Below are 16,875 nucleotides of genomic sequence, written 5' to 3'. Positions count from 1 at the left end.
CCCCCTGCTGAGGAGGAGCCCTGTAAAGAGGCCGTTAAGTCATTTCTATTGGTCAGTTCTTCTGGGTCTTTCTCTTCCTTCGGGCTGGTTATCTGGTTTCTTTCTCCACACCTGACTTACCCTGGGACCCTCCCCTGGGATGTGCACACACCCCTCAGCCAAGATGGATCTGTAAGTGAAGGCTTCTGAGAGGGGCAAGACTCATTATGGTCTGAAGTTACCCCTTGATTTTTGACCCACAAAAGAGCCTTTCTGTGCGTATGTAGTGTCTCCCTTATTCCAAAAGGGGGAAGTGGAGATCCCTTCATCCTTTACTCAAACAGGATTTTGCACTGCTCTGTCCTTGCCATGACTATTGCCTTAAGGCATTCACAAGAGAAAAACACTGGGAAAAAAAAAAAAGAGAGAGAAAAACACTGACTATTGACTCTGTTTCTGTTGTTACTTTCCTGTTGGAAGGCAAAAGAGAGGCTGACTGTAAACGCCTTAACTGGAAACTACCTGTCTTTTGCCTCAGGAGATGCAAACAGGAGGCCAGTTGTGAATGTCTAACCGGGAGCCCACGTATCTCCTACACCAAGGCCTGCGAGCCCACTCCTGTCCCTAAGCTTGCAAATGAATCTCAAAGCCTCAAAAGCGGAAGCTTCACCAGCACGCCAGCCTGCAGTGAGTAGGTGGACCAGTTGTCCTCCAGAAAGCCAGAGCAACAGTCCTGTTTTCCCATCGGTCAAGTGGGCCTCCCTCCAGAAGCGGTGGCTTGAGAGGCCTGCCCCCTGGGGAGTGATGATGGTCATGATCTTGACCGTTTGCTCGGGCCTGTGGGTGTTTGCCCAGTGCTGGGGAGGGGTGGGGTGGCGAGGAGCAGAAACGCCGTTGCTCTTAAGAGAGGCCCCGTGATGGGTGCCAGCCCGGAAGAGTGATCCTGAGAGCAGGAGCCAGACCTCCTGGGAGTGACGTGCCAGGCAAGCCATTCTGCTAAAACGGGCGATGTGCTGTGGGGGCAGCAGAGGTGACCGTCTGCAGGGGCCAGTCCTGCCGGCCCAGGGGCCCTTGTGTGTCCACTCTGGCAGCCCGAGAGTGGCTTTTGTCCTTCCCTCTACCTGGTGGGCCCCTCTGGGATGGTCGGTCTCAGACCCCGCCCCCCAGCAGAGGAAGAACTAGCTAGTGTCAGGAGTAGAAAGCTGGGTGCTGGGTGGATTCCTGGGGTCCTGCCTCCTCTCCAGCCCCATCAGCCTTTCCCAGGGGCCAGCTGGGTGAGCTGGTAGGTCGGTCTCACTTCCTGGGAACCAGAACCAGGGCTGGTCCCAGTGAGCCCCGGGGCTTCTCCTGCCTTTCCTGCTTGGCTCCCCTCCCCTGGGTTATCATCTGCCCTGGTCCAGGGCTGGCTCCAGGGCCAAGCCTGGGAGAACCAGGGTAGGTGGGAGTCTAGGAGGGACAGAGCCAGCAGGACCAGCCAGACCAGACCACCGGGGTTGAGTGCAACTGGGTGGCTGGTGAGGACCGAAAGAAAGCAGGTACATGTATTCACTCATTTATTCACTGGCTTGAGGAGGTACAAATGACATCTCTGGTGTACACAGAGGGGGGCCATAGCCTGAAGGCTATTCCATGCCCCATAGTGGCAAGGCTTGGGGCATGGGCCTGGGAAGTGCCTGGACCTCAGCAAGTGGACTGAAGGGGAAGGGCACCATCTGTTCATCCGTCCGTCCATTCATTCCCCTGGGGCCTCCGGTGTGCCGGGCCCGGGGTGGGCACTTAAGCCACAGCCTCCCTCACTCGCACCAGGCCCCAGTTTGGTGGGCGCTATCGTCCTCATTTTAACCACAGAACAACTGAGGCTCGGAGATGTGAAGAAGCAGCTCCAGGTCAGCCTGAGCGGCAGGACCCAACAAACTTGGCGGGGGGTGGGGGGGCTGGGATAGAAAGGAAAGAGGCCTTTCAGTTTCTTTCCACCTTTCTCAGAGGGTTAGAATCATGAAGAGACACATTTCATTGCCACAAATCACACGCTACAAAGGGAAAAGGAGAAGCAGCCATCCGACCTCCCCTCTGGAGCGTCGTCCACACCCGGGCACCAGCCACGGGGCACCCATGCCCTCCTTACATGATGGCGCCAGAACCAGTCCGGTTTCTGGGTCAGAGCTCTGGCACTGGCTTCTCAGCTGGACTCCAGACAGACGGATGGCGCAGGAGCCCAGGGAGGGCGGTCCACAGAGGGCCTCACCTGCTCAGGCAGCCGCTACTGGGACGCACAGGCTGCTTCCGGACTTGAGATGCCGCCAAGAGCTGCAAGGATGAGCTTGCCCACAGCCCGCCCTGCGAGGCTCTCGTTTCTGTTGGGGCCCCACGGCCCTGACACAGGTGGGGAAGGGGTCTGGCCCAGACAAGCCTGCGGTGCTGGGCGCCCCTCTGCCCTCCTCTTTGCTTTCCACCCTGGTCCAGCGCCCACACACCGGGCTGAACCCCTTGACTGTGGCATTTATGGCTTCTCACACCTAGCTCCAATGTTTTTCTTCTAAGCTTTCCTGACCTGAAGCTGTTATAATTACTTTACATGCTAAAATCCTCTTAAACTTATTAACCCACCTTCCCAGCTTCCCCTTTCTCTCCCAGCTGATGGGAGAAGCAACTGCACGGTGGGGCGGGGTGCGTGGGGGTGGGGGTGGGGCGGGGTGCGGTGGGGTTGGGTTGGGGGTGTGGTGGAGCAGGGCAAGAAGTCCAGCCCGCCTTGGGCAGCCACTTCATCTCTCTGTCTCAGTCTCCCTATCTGTGAAAGGGGCAGGTGACGGCTCCTACACGTAGGGCTGTGCTGGAGTGCTTAGAGCCACAACTGCAGGGAAACTGGCAGCTGTTAGTTACTAACCTTCTGGACAGTCAGTCCCGGCAAGTTCACCTGTTTGGTGTCCAAGGCTCTGCTGGTGCTCCTGCCTGTGCAAAGCCACACACTTCCCACCAGGGGCCGGGCCTGGGCAGGAGGGGAACATCTTCCCACAGCTCTGTGCTGGGTTTCTCCCCCAGCCAGGCAGAACCATCTGTGCGGGTGGTGTGGGCAGACTGGTCCCTGGCACTGCGGCAGTGCCATGGGCGTTGGCAGGGGCCCGGGTCAGCGTGGACAGATGGATGCAGGAGGCAGGAGTAAGATGCTCCCTCCGGCCCCCAACACAGCACTCTCAGCTGCCACTGGAGGCAGGGCTCCACCACATCCTCGCTGGGACTGGGCCGGGGGAGGGATGACCGGTCTGGCCGAGGAGCCACTAGACCCGGGACAAAGCGCTTGCACAAGCTGTCAGTGACCCAGCTTCCCAGGCCTCTCATGCTGAGTCAGCAGAGTGGTCTGCCCGCGGCTGCCCCCGCTATTAGCCTGCACGTGCAGCGGGGGGTTTGGTCTCCTCCCTGAAGTGGCCCACTCCTGGGGGCTGTGGGAAGAGGAGCTGGGGGTGGGGTGGTCAGGCTTCCTCCGAGCCTCCTCCAGGGAGGGGCTCACAAAGATTGGGCGGGACACCCGGTCGCTCCCTGGGCTGAGCACTCCTTCGGGTGCGGTCCTTCTGCTTCGTGGCCCTCTGCGAAGTCCAACCCAGCCCCAGCTAAGGACTTCCTGCCTCGGCTTCCCCAGAGCGTCCAGGTCCCTGACGTCTGGGGGTCTCAGAGGGAAGCTTTCAGGAAAGAATTTCCAGCACAGGTCCCCCTGACAGGGGCCACGCTTAGCGGCCAAAGCTTCTGAGTTCCAGGGACAACCCCCACGAGTTGTGGGGTGTGGGCTGTGCCGGCTGGAAGGCGCTCCTGCCCCTTGGCCCCTCAGCAGACAGACCTGGGCTTCCGCAACCTGGAGGGGTGGGGCTCACCTGGGTGGGTGGGTACCCTTTAAATGATAAGCTTTCTTGGGTCCCTGGGCTTTCCTGGTAGCTCAAAAGGTAAAGAGTCTGCCTGCAATGCGGGAGACCCAGGTTCCATCCCTGGGTCAGGAGGATCTCCTGGAGAAGGACATGGCAACCCACTCCAGTATTCTTGGTCTGGAGAATCCCAAGGACAGAGGAGCCTGGGGGGCTACAGTCTGTGGGGTCGTAAAGAGTCGGACGCGACTCTTCCTGGGCCCCTGGGGGTCTCGAGGCCCAGCGTGATTTGGGGGCAGCTGAGAGCTGCTCCTAGGGATGAGGCAGAAGCGCTCCAGCCGGTGCAGAGCTCTCGCCTCCCCGCGGGCAGGGTCAGAGTCGAGGGGCCGCGAAACCCCCGGGACAGCTGGTGTGGCCTTCGGGCCCGAGGCCGGCGCACCACGCTCCCCTTCAGTCGGGACCCTGTTGCGATCGCCCGCGGCCAGGGGCGAGGGAACGCCCACTGCGCGCGGAGGGAGCAAGGCCCGATCCTTCTGCTGTGATCCCTCCTCCCGTCCTCTGCCTCTCCGGCCTCCCGAAGTCCGCCTTCCCCTCCTCTCCGGCCGGCCCAGCCCGCCCAGTGCGGCCAGACCGTCCGGAGAGGGCGTCGCTCCCGCCCCCGCGTGTCCGTGTCCGACGGGGTTGGGTGAATCCTTTCGGGCACCCGGCAAGAGTTCACTCCGTAAAAGGGCGCCCTCCGCCAGGCCTGCTTAAGGCAGGAGGCCAGGCTTCGGAAGGCACCCTTCCCTCCTGGCCGGCCCAAAAATAGCCCCGGGATCAGCTGTCAAGCTCCACCAAATATAGCCTGATCTATCCAGACCCAAGTCCTGCGCAGGGGCCCAGCGCAGGATCCGGAGGGCCCTCAGGGGCGTCTTCAGGCTGAGCTAGTCCCTCCCCTGCCACAGCCCAGGGGCCCAGGCCTGCCTCCCTCTGCCCTCCAGCCCCCTCCGCCCCAGGCAGCCCTCCTGGAGCCCCGGAGAGCCTACTTCCTGGAACCGGCCCCCACCCCCGGGGCCCCGATCGTCCCTCCCCCTCCAGCACACCTACAAGGCAGAGGGGCCAAAGGGCCCCTTCAAATCAGTGTTCCTGGGCCAACAGCACACTGTGCCCATGTTCCAATCCTTGGATGAGGAGAGGCTTATCTGCCTCGTCAAAGCCAGAAGCCTTGGGAGGTGTAGTCCCACATCAGCCTTTAGGAAACCAGATCACAAACGGGAAGCAGACCTCAGGGTGGCTGGGGGAGGTCCAGTCCTCTTGCAGACAGTCCTGGGTGTGGCTGGGGGGTCCGGGGAGGGCAGAGGGTAGGTGAGGGGTGCAGGGGGAGAGGGTGGGGCTATGCTGCTCAGGGCTTTGCCCTCCCTGGCTTTAGAACAGACCCCAGAGGGTGGCCAGGAGTATAAGGGCCAGAGCCAGGGTCGCGGGGGTGGCAAGGCCAGCGCCATTACAGAGGTCATACTGGCAGCAGGAAGTAGTGGATGCGTGCTTGGAGTAGCCGTCGTACACAGTCTCAAAGCAGCTGGGCACACAGGACTTGCTCACCTTCATCCTGGTCGGGGTGTAGTCTGCAGAGGGGGGGGATGGCAGGCCAGGACCCTGAGAGGGGCCAACCCAAGCATGCAGGGCCATTAGGCCAGGATCCCCTCTGCCTGGGGCTCCCAGAAAGGATCCTGGAGCAGGTGGGAGCCTCCCTCTTCAGCCTCCCCCATTCTACCCTCTGCCCCGCCCCGGTGCTCCCCAGAGAGAGCTGGGGCAGCATCCCAGGAACTCACAAGTGCGCGTCGTCATGCAGTAGGAGACCATGGCCGGGCAGCGCATGGGGTTGAAGCAGTTCTCCCCATTGTAGGCGCACACATGGCAGTCCAGAGCCTGAGCTGCGGCCGGGGAGGGGCCGCAGGGAGAGGGGGTCAGAGAACAGGGAGATCAGCCCCCGGGTCCCATCACCTTCCCCAGGAAGAACTGGAAGGAGAGGTGGTCACTGGGATTTCTGCCACCATCCCCCCAGCTCAGCCTGGCTGACCCCAAAGGTGGGTCTGTCCATCCCTATGTTCTCCATCCATCTTACCCACAGGGAGGCCCACCAGGGCCACGAGGAACAGGGCGAGCAGGGGCGTCATGGCCAGGGGCTAGAGGGCAGAGTGAGAGCAGGGATGTGGAGAGCGGTTGGTCCTTGATTCAACTCAGGCCAGGGCTGGGGCAGGGCACAGAGAGGGTGGGACAATCCCCTGCCCCCCTGGAGCTCCTGGTCAACTGGAGGCGCTGTATTCCTGCAGAGAAGGGAGCAAGGACGGGAGGTCATAGCAGGGCCTGAGGCACCCACAGGGGGCTTGGGCAGAGGGGCCACCCAGTTCAGCCTGGAAGGCTTCCTGGAGAGGGAGACACGAATGAGATGAGAAGGAAGCAGGGTGGGATGCTTCAATGAGAGACACCAGTGCCTGCAAAAGGCCAAGACCCGTGCACACCAGATGAGGCAGTGCCACAGCTAGGGTGGGGTGCCAGGTGAAGGCTGGAGGAGAAAGCTTGAATGCTAGGCCAGAACCCACACCCTCCCTAGGGATGGTTGGGGCAGGGGCCCTAGGGAGCTGGCACCCAGCCCTCCCCAACCCAGGACCCTGAGTACAAGGGCGCCCTTGGGCCCGGGAGCAGGTCTAGCCTCACTGCTCTCCTCCCCTGTGCCTCTGGTGTGTCCTTGCACGGACTTTGAGGGCTCAGCAGGGGCCCCTCTCCTGGGAGGCCTCTGGAGCCCTCCGCCACCGCCGGGCTCGCGGCATTGGTGGGCTGCAGCTCTGTCCAGTCTGCAGGGGACGCACTCTGAAAGGACTGCAGGGGGGCCCTTGCCAGGACAAGAACTTCCCAGCCGGATCCGCTGTCTGGAGCGGAGATGCCCCCTCTCCAGACAGGCTCTGGGCGAAACCGACAACTTCCCTCCCTGCGCGGAGACAGTCCAGCCCCGCCTCTGCGCCAAGGGGGGCTAAATCAGACTCTCCCCTTCCAGAGAACAACAAACCCGTTTTCCATGACCCATTTTCAGGGCGTCCCCCTCGGGGTACAGAAGGTCTGAGTAAGGCCGGGCCCGCAGCGCCAGCTCTTCCCCGCCCTCTCCAGGGGAGCCCCGCCCCCGAGACTGCGGTCCCAAGTTGGGGGATGACCTCAACCATGACCTTCATTCACCACACCGAGGCCCCGTTGCGCCTGGGACTCACCCGTGGCCGCTCTCCAGCCCCTGCAACTCGGGTCTGACAGCGCGGCCGTCCCTCCGTGCGCCCCGCAGAGACCACGCCGCGTTGTCGCCCCCGCGGCAGAGCCGCCCGTCGCCGGTGACCTCACTGCAGGCCCCGCCCCGCCCCGCCCGGCCGGCCCGCGGGCTCGTCCCTCTTGCGGGGCTGGGACCCCTGGCAACAGTCCATGGTGCCCAGGCGTTTAGGCCCCGCGGGAACACCCACGCGACACTCGGACGCACGCGCACCGCGGGACACGTCTGGCCCTGCCTCGCTCTCTCTGTAGTCAGCCCCGCACCCCAGCAGCCCGTGCGTCCCCTCCTTCCTTCCACTCAGTTTAACAGGGAGGGGTGGAGGTGGAGTGGAGCCGACTTCTGGACCGAGCTTCTGCGTCCCCAACCTGGCCCTCCTTTACCTGCAGTGTGACCTCCGCAAGCCACCCAGCATTTCTGGGCCTCCTCCCCACACCTGGTCCCACCCAACACAGGGTTAAAGCAAGTCTTGAAAGGAGTCCACTGTTTCATAACTCCCTTAAACATTAATAATAATGTTTAAGGCAAAATTTAAGACTTTCATGGGCTCTAATTTTTTTTTCTAATGTGAGAAAAGAATACATTTCCTTTGACCCTAAATTTTATTTTTCTTTCAAAGAGCTGAGCCATTTTGGGGTCCCTAGGCACTGAGCCTCCAAAGTGAGGTGGGCACTCTCTCTGGAGGGACTGGGATGGTTGGTCACCCTGTTTGCCAAATAGTCACTGAGATGCCACAGGTGACAGGTGTTGGGGATAAAACTGACAAACATTCCCAAATATTCTTGACATCATAAAGCTGACAATCTAATGAGGCATAAAATAAATGCAAGGGTGTGGAAACCTGTGTGTGTTGTGGCCTTCATCCTCAGATCATGATGAATTAAGGGCGTTGCCAAACTCAGCCTCTGTTCACTGCTGCCAAATAGAAATGCAGAGACAGAGTTTGGGGTGAAGCAGAAAAGAGGAGCTTTTATTGCTTTGCCAGACAAAGGGGGCCACAGTGGGCTAGTGCCCTCAAGACAGCCTGGCCCACCCTGGAGCGGGTGGTGAGGAGTTTATAGTGTTCAAGGAGCATGATCAACTCCTGGACAAGTCTTGGATTGGCTGGTGTCAGGGTGGAGTTTCAAGCATCATCAACCTTCTGGTTTCAGCCAGTCTAGGGTCTGTGTCCTTGTGGTCAGCAGTTTTCATCTAGGCGGGGATGGGGTGGTCTGCTTCCTGTAAAACAAGTTAGGAATGTGTGTCAGGCCTTCGTGAAGATCTTTCGGGGATCTGGGAGTTTGGTAATTCTGCTATGGGGCAGAATTACAGTCTACATCATTACCAGTTCCCCAACCCAACAGCTATTCTTCGTTTCTACATTTTCACATTTCCAATTTTTAACTCCCGAGTCAGAATTTTACTTCCAAAGACAAGGATACAGGGTCTTGTAGATGGTTTCAAGTTCCACCTTTTCTTTGGTATTCCTCAATCTTGAGGAGGAACAGATGCAGAACAAGAAAGGGACGAAGTTCTAGATTGAGAGGTTAATTGTAAACTTGGCAGAGGAACTTAGTTTCTGTTCTGTTTCTATTTCAATTTTCCTCAGGGAAATGACATAACAACTGCTCTGGTTATGTCCTGCTGAAGTGGGGAGTGCTGCTGCTGCTGCTAAGTCGCTTCAGTCGAGTCCGACTCTGTGCGACCCCAGAGACGGCAGCTCACCAGGCTCCCCCGTCCCTGGGATTCTTGTAGTCCTGCCTAATTTGGGGAATGGACACAGAGTTGGAAATAATCTTGAGTTCAAGATTGACGTCAATATTTTGTATTAAGAAAATGTTGTATCTCTTTGATTGCTTTGCTCTAGCAACCTGGACAACCATTTGAAAATTATTAGACATAACTGCAATGAAGATAATGGTTAAAACACACCTTTGTAGTCTTTTTCAAAGAAGTCTTCCTGTCTTTTGATGGCAACCAGGAAAAATAAGTTTTGGAGTGTTTGCTCTTTACATATATTCAGTAACCAAGTAGTCTTTTGCTGGGAGGCTGTAGGTTGAGTTGTCTCATTTGCTACTGTTTTTGTTGTTCAGTTACTTAGTCATGTCCAACTCTTTGCAACTCCATGGACTGTGGCACGTCAGGCTTGTCTGTCCTTCACCTATCTCCCTGAGTTTACTCAAACTCATGTCCACTGAGTCAGTGATGCCATTCAACTATCTCATCCTCTGTCGCCCTCTTCTCCTCCTGCCCTCATTCTTTTCCAGCATCAGGGTCTTTTCCAATGAGTCACCTCTCTGCATCAGGTCACCAAAGTATTGGAGCTTCAGCTTCAGCATCAGTCCTTCCAATGAATATTCAGGGTTGATTTCCTTTAGGGTTGACTGGTTTGATCTCTTTGCAGTCCGAGGGACTCTCAGGAGTCTTCTCCAGCACCACAGTTCAAAAACTATTGTTTTTAAAGTAGGATAAAGATTTCATAGTTACAAGAAGACCTCAAGACCATAAGGTTGCAGTTGGCAGCCGCTAGTAGGTACTGTTTTAAAAATGGCTGATGGTGTCCTCAAGTCTGATGAAGTTTAGAGAACTCAAGTTTTCAGTAATCCAGAAATATGTCTGAACCCATATCCACACTGACAATCTAGTTCCACTTTGGATGTCTGAACCACAGTTATTCCATTCTGATTTTTCCATGTAATTTTTAATGGGTAAAGCAGATGTACAATGCATGTTTAATAGGCCACAAACAGGCTGTTTTGGTTAGCCTAAAGTTCAAAACAATCATGTATAAGCCAGAATGATTTCCCATACTTGAACATGCAAAAATTTCTTCCATCATTTTCCCCCTTTGATTGCAAATCTTTCCATAAATGGCATTGGCCATCAATATATTTTTCCCGTGTTGCCAGAGTGACACAGTTACCTGCTCTGGTCCGTCTACTTCCCTCGGTGCTACAGACCTCTTTGTTTACATGTTTGCCTACTTGTCCATGTTGGGGGGAAACTAATCAGATATCGTGAATCGGCTCAGAGATACGCGAATGGGGAAGTGCTTTGTAGGCTATGCTGTTCATCATTTATCCCCAATTGTCACACAAGCACTGTACATGTGCTTTAAGCAGTGCACTTAAAAGATGCAGTGATACACGTCTGTGACAGCTTCACTAGAGAATTTTCTTTTTTAATCCTGAACATTGGGGTCAAAAGCATGGTTAAAAGTAAAACGATAACTTTCCATTTTGATAGGAAGACAACCATTTGGTAGACAGTGCAGTTGGATTAGTTGGATGGTTCTTACAGGCTTGGTCCAGATTTTAAAATCAGCTGTCTTCTACTGTTGTCTTCTTCTCATCTTAATATGGGTGTTATTTGGGGTCAATAGTCTTTTCTATAGACAGGCCAATGCACAGGCCTTTCTCAAGTGGGAAATATGAATTTTCAAGAGTCAGTTCCCTTCAGTATTGTCCCACAGGTACTAGTTAAGAGTGCCTGATATGGGTCGTTTTATTTAGTTTGGAGACAGTCCTTTAAAAGACGCCTTTTCTAGCATCCGTAATCTCTTAGTTGTAAATCACAGGGCATCTGATCTTCATGCAAAGGTAGATTATTGTGATTAGCTTCAGAAACAAGCTCCGAATATTCTTCTACTAATTCAATTAAATCTTATAATAGCTTAACAGAACAACAAAGAGTCATCTTGGACATAGCAAAGCCTCAGTAAATATAAAACTTCAATATCCACAAAGGTATACTATTGAAATAAAGTTTTTCTCTCTAGATTATCCTCATTTTTATTAAATCCAGCCAAATCAAGGCTGATTTGTTCCAAATAAGTCTGGTTTCAATAAACATGGCCTGCTTATTCATATAAATGTAATTGCTCATATAGGCTCTTTTAAGCCTTCAGATTTTACCTGTGCTTCTCTGGTGGCTCAGATGATAAAGAATCTGCCTGCATTGCAGGAGAATTGGGTTTGATCCCTGGGTCGGGAAGATCTCCTGGAGAAGGGAATGGCTACCCACTCCAGTATTCTTGCCTGGAGAATTTCATGGACAGAGGAGCCTGAAAGGCTATAGTCCACGGGGTTGTAAAGAGTTGGACATGACTGAGCAAATAACAAACACATCTCTTCCTTTGGTTCTGACTCATTCGAAAAGACCCCGATGCTGTGAGGGATTGGGGGCAGGAGGAGAAGGGGACGACAGAGGATGAGATGGCTGGATGGCATCACCGACGCGATGGACATGGGTTTGGGTGGATTCTGGGAGTTGGTGATGGACAGGGAGGCCGGGTGTGCTGTGGTTCATGGGGTCGAAAAGAGTCGGACACGACTGAGTGACTGAATTGAACTGAACTGAACATCTAGATTCTTGTATATGTCAAGAGACAGTTTTTTCCAGTCACTTGATAAAGTTGCTTAGACCTCAAGGGCCTCCAATTTTTGAAGAAATCAGGCAGAGAGAAAAGAAAAATATTTTAATTTTATCCACAGGTGTTTATTACCAGATTTTTATAAATCAAAAGTCGTTTGAGGAAAAGGGCTTTTCTATATCTGAAAAACAGATTAGAAGGCATTAGTATGTCAGACAAGTCATAAAAATTATAATCATATTTAGCTGTTCATTGAATCCCATATAATTAATCTTTGTTCTGTTTGAGTCCAGTTTTTCCGTTAGTGGCATTGACCCTGCCTAGTGATTGAAGATCATAGTGACAGGGATAATTTCAAGAAGTTTGTGAATTTTTTCTTAAGGTTACTATGATTTGTCCAGTTAAGTGGGTGTCTTGATCACTAGAGATTGTAGAAATTATATTCCAGATGGGAAACATATTTTCTAACCTTTTCTTTTTCATTGTGAGGACATCAGCCCTGAAACCAGGGAAGGCTTTAACCCTTCAGACAGGAAATGCGGTTTGTCAGGGAGCTGGGAAAAAGCCAAGCAGCCGTCTTGGATTTCCCATACGCTTGATTTTTTTTTTAGTTTACAGTTATTGTTTATTCATTTTAAATTCCCTGATTTAGGAGTAGACTGTTGTCATGTTTTAAGGATATCAGGATAGCAAAAGTCTGACAACAAGGGGTTAATTTTTTGTAGACACAGAATGAGCTTTATCTATGCGTGCCATAATCTTCATAAATCATTGTGAAATAATACTCATTTACTTTATCAAAGTAACAGAAGATTTTAAAAACAAATATAAATCACTTGAAGGCAAAGAAATCTGTATAGCCTGTTGTTAAAAGCTGCATTCCAAGAAAACTTTATTCTCTTAACAGAGAAAGCCAGATTCCCGTCTGGTATCAGTTCATTGTTGATAACAAAATTTGTTCATCTAGTTAATTTTAGTTTAATCTTAGAAAGACCCTTCAATAAATCTTGAAGAGGTAGTATTTTTGTAAAGGCATCAGAGTGAAACTATATCTTTCTATAATGAAAAAAGGCTCAAGAAGGCAGGTATAAAATCTGATTACAATGAAACTGACAAGGTAACTTGGTTACTACTGTGACATGTGATAGACAGTAACTAGAATTATGACTGATAATATTTTACCAATACATATTAAATCTTTATGAATTCTATATAATTTCTAGATTATCTCCATTAGTAACATTTACCACACAATATAACCTGAGAAGATTTATTACTTATTTGACAGTATTTCCCATGCACCTTTAACATACCAAATTAACCTAATTAGTTTAATATCTTTCTTTGGGATGCCTCAAAAGTCCTCTGAAGCACCCCAAAGTTAGTCAGAGATCAAAAGAAGTTCATCAGAATTTGCTTTTAGGAAGTTCCATCAAAAAATATTAGAGAGTTTAGAACATTCAGTCAGATTGGATCATCAGTCACTGTGAAAAAATAGTTATTCTTGCAGCCAGAGTAACAATAAAAGAGATTGGCTCAAGATGGTGGAGCAGAAGGACGTTCGATAATCTCTTGAAAGAACCAAAGTCGCAAATAGCTGTTAAACAACCATTGATCAGAGGATGCTGGAACCCATCAGAAAAAGATACCCACATCCAAGCTCAGAGAGCAAGCCATAATGAGATGGTAGTGAGTGAGTGAGTCAGTGAAGTCGCTCAGTCGTGTCTGACTCTTTGCGACCCCATGGACTGTAATATACCAGGCTGCTTTTTCCATGGGATTTTCCAGGCAAGGGTACTGGAGTGGGTTGCCATTTCTTTCTCCAGAGGATCTTCCCCACCCAGCGATCGAACCTGGATCTCCCACACTGCAGCCAGACGCTTTACCATCTGAGCCACCAGGAAAGCCGTAATGAAATGGTAGGAGGGGCACAATCATGATTAAATTAAATCCCACACCCACCAGATGGGCACCCTACAAATGGGAGAACAGCACCAAAGAAGTTCTCGAACACTAATGAAGGTTCTGAGCCCTACATCGGACTTTCCATCCCGGGGATCCGGCAAAAGGACTAGCAATCCCCAGGGAATCTGAGCTTGAAGTCCAGTGGGATTGGATTGCAGGATTTCCACAGGACTGGGGAAAACAGAGACTCCACTCTTGCAGGGCACAGGCGAAACCTTGTGTGCACCAGGAACCAGGGGAAAGGAGCCGTGATCCCACAGGAGACTGAGCCAAACCTACCTGTGAGTGTTGGAGGGCCTCCTGCGGAGGTGAGGGTAGGCAGTGGCTTGCCACGGGAACAGGGACACCGGCAGCAGCAGTCCTGGGAGGTGACCCTTGGTGTGAGCCCTCTTGGAGATCGCCGTTAGCCCTACTGTAGAGCCTGTAGTCTCCAGGGCTGAGTCCCCTCAGGCCAACAACTAACATGGAAGGAGCCCAGCCCATCAGCGGACAATTGGTTTTAAGTTTTACTGAGCATGGTCTGCCACCAGAGGGAGACCCAATTTTCTCCGACACCAGTTCCTCCCATCAGGAAGCTTGCCTTTTCGCCTTATCCACCAGAGGGCAGACAAACTACAAGAAGCAAGCAAGCAAGAAGAACTACAATCCCGCAGCCTCCAGAATGGAAACCCGCAGTCACAGAAAGCTACTCAGAATGAAAGAGCACAGGACTGTCTTCCAGATGAAAGAACAAGATAAATCCCCAGAGAAAAAGCTAAATGAAGTGGAGATAAGCAATCTTCTGAGAGGGTAACAGGCAGGAAGGCCAGGGGTCTCCAAACGGAGAAAAGAGGCTGCAAGTGTCAGACATTTTTTATCTCTCTCTTAAGCAGCAGGAGGAAACAAACCAGTGTTATATATATATTTTTTCCCTTCTCTATACAAATTTAGAAAGAGGTTTCTCTTAAAATTCTGTGTTGCCATAATGACACCTGGTCCCACCTGAACTTAACTTGTCTTAAATCTTGAGCTAACCAATGCATTTTCCTTACGGAAATATTTGTCTTAAGCTATGTTATTGTGCTTTGCATTTACCCTAGACTCTGTCTTCAAGTCAGTTCCGCCTAAGGGCTCAGAACCTACTTGATAAACTAGTTTGTTATACTCATCTATGTTCTCCTAATCTATGTTAATGAAACTATATATTTGTATGGAAATCTGCTTTTCTTCAGGATTCATGTCAATCGTTTTATACGCCCTGGATGACTCACTTGGTGCCAATGTTATCTCAATGCATGTTGTGGGTGAGGAGCCTGGCACCATTCACTGAGTTTTGAGACATTTCCTTTCTCTCATTAGCAGACTGCTAACATCCAGCTAAAGACTAGCAGGGGGGCACTCTTTCTGCTCCCTTCTGATGTCTATGTCAGAAGCTTTCTCTCTTTTATACTTTAATAAAACTTTATGACACAAAAGTTCTGAGCAATCAGGCCTCGTCACTGGCCCCGGATTGAATTCTTTTCCTCCAGAGGCCAAGAATCCCGGCGTCTTTTGTGGTTCAGCAACAACCTTTCACTTCCAGAAAAAGAATTCAGAATAACGACAGTGAAGATGATTCAGGAGCTCGGAAAAAGAATGCAAAAGATGCAAGAAATGTTTACCAAAGACCTGGAAGAACTAAAGAAGAAACAACAGAGATGAACAATACCCTAGAAAGAATCAATAGCAGAATAACAAGGGTAGAAGAATGGATAAGTGACCTGGAAGATAGAATGGTGAAAATCACTAAAGCAAAACAGAATATGGAAAGAAGAATAAAAAGAAATGAGAACACCATAAGAGACCTCTGGGACAACATTAAATGTGCCAACATTTCACATTATAGGGGTCCTAGAAGGCAATGGTACCCTACTCCAGTACTCTTGCCTGGAAAATCCCATGGACGGAGGAGCCTGGTAGGGTGCAGTCCATGAGGTCACTAAGAGTCAGACACGACTGAGCGACTTCACTTTCACTTTTCACTTTCATGCATTGGAGAAGGAAATGGCAACCCACTCCAGTGTTCTTGCCTGAAGAATCCCAGGGACGGGGGAGCCTGATGGGCTGCCGTCTATGGGGTCGCACAGAGTCGGACACGACTGAATCAACTTAGCAACAGCAGCAGCAGCAGGAGAAGACAAAGAAAGAGAAAGGACCCGAGAAAATATCTGAAGAGATAATAGCTGAAAAGGTCCCTAACGTGGGAAAGAAAACAGTCAACCAGGTCCAGGAAGTGCAGAGAGTCCCAGGCAGGATGAACCCAAGGAGGAACACAAGTGTACACAGTAATCAAACTGATGAAAATTAAAGAGAGGTAAAACATTAGGAAGAGTTCCCAGAGCTCACACAAGGTTGGAGGACAAACCTCGTGTCGACTGAAAAGCAAAACAGAGCCCGGCACAACCTAAAAGCCATGAGTTAATGTTTTATTTGGGGACCCTGCTGAGGACTACTGGGGCTTCCCTGGTGGCTCAAAGGGTAAAGAATCCGCCTGCAATGCAGGAGACCCAGGTTCAATCCCTGGGTCAGGAAGATTCCCCTGGGAAAGGGAATGGCAACCCATTCCAGTATTCTTGCCTGGAGAATTCCATGGACAGAGGAGCCTGGTAGGCTATGGGATACCAAAGAGTTGGGCACAACTGAGTGACTAACATCTCCACTTTAGCTATCTAGGGCCAGTATCCTGTTTTCCTCCACCCTGAATTCCCCTCAGGGAAATCATCAAACCCATGGAACCCAGAAGTTCAGTAAACTTCAAGCACAAGAAATTGAAGAAAACTATACCAAAGCAGAAAGTGAAGAGGAACTAAAAAGCCTCTTGATGAAAGTGAAAGAGGAGAGTGAAAAAGTTGACTTAAAGCTCAATGTTCAGAAAACTAAGATCATGGCGTCTGGTCCCATCACTTCATGGGAAACAGTGGAAACAGTGTCAGACTTTATTTTGGGGGGCTCCAAAATCACTAAAAATGGTGACTGCAGCCATGAAATTAAAACACACTGACTCCTTGAAAGGAAAGTTATGACCAACCTAGATAGCATATTCAAAAGCAGAGACATTACTTTGCCACCAAAGGTCCGTCTAGTCAAGGCTATGGTTTTTCCAGTGGTCATGTATGGATGTGAGAGTTGGACTGTGAAGAAAGCTGAGCACCGAAGAATTGATGCATTTGAACTGTGGTGCTGGAGAAGACTCTTGAGAGTCCCTTGGACTGCAAGGAGATCCAACCAGTCCATTCTAAATGAGATTGGTTCTGGGTGTTCTTTGGAAGGAATGATACTAAAGCTGAAACTCCAGTACTTTGGCCATCTCATGCAAGAGTTAACTCATTGGAAAAGACTCTGATGCTGGGAGGCATTGGGGGCAGGAGGAGAAGGGGACAACAGAAGATGAGATGGCTGGATGGCATCACAGACTCGATGGACGT

General features: G+C 51.4%; 1 protein-coding gene across 3 annotated transcripts; it reads right to left on the bottom strand.

The window, feature by feature from the left end:
- Nucleotides 1–1,519: 1,519 nt before the first annotated feature.
- LYNX1 (Ly6/neurotoxin 1) lies at nucleotides 1,520–7,140 on the bottom strand. 3 transcript variants are annotated; one of them, XM_005215196.5, is made up of 4 exons: nucleotides 6,874–7,104; nucleotides 5,932–6,133; nucleotides 5,639–5,740; nucleotides 1,520–5,431 (listed from the first exon to the last, which is right to left on the bottom strand). In XM_005215196.5, the coding sequence occupies exons 2-4, from the start codon at nucleotides 5,981–5,983 to the stop codon at nucleotides 5,235–5,237; spliced, it is 351 nt and encodes a 116-aa protein (XP_005215253.1). In that variant the 5' UTR covers nucleotides 5,984–6,133; nucleotides 6,874–7,104; the 3' UTR covers nucleotides 1,520–5,234. The 3 variants fall into 3 exon arrangements, with proteins under 3 accessions (XP_005215253.1, XP_059749210.1, NP_001039686.1); XM_059893227.1 differs by having other exon boundaries at nucleotides 6,677–6,929; NM_001046221.2 differs by having other exon boundaries at nucleotides 5,043–5,431; nucleotides 7,070–7,140.
- Between the last annotated feature and the right edge of the window lie 9,735 nt (nucleotides 7,141–16,875).

The sequence above is a fragment of the Bos taurus genome, chromosome 14 (genome assembly GCF_002263795.3).
Source record: "Bos taurus isolate L1 Dominette 01449 registration number 42190680 breed Hereford chromosome 14, ARS-UCD2.0, whole genome shotgun sequence".
In the NCBI taxonomy this organism is placed as follows: domain Eukaryota; kingdom Metazoa; phylum Chordata; class Mammalia; order Artiodactyla; family Bovidae; genus Bos; species Bos taurus.
The sequence above is the reverse complement of the archived record's forward strand: the minus strand, read 5'-3'. Positions and strand labels throughout refer to the sequence as shown.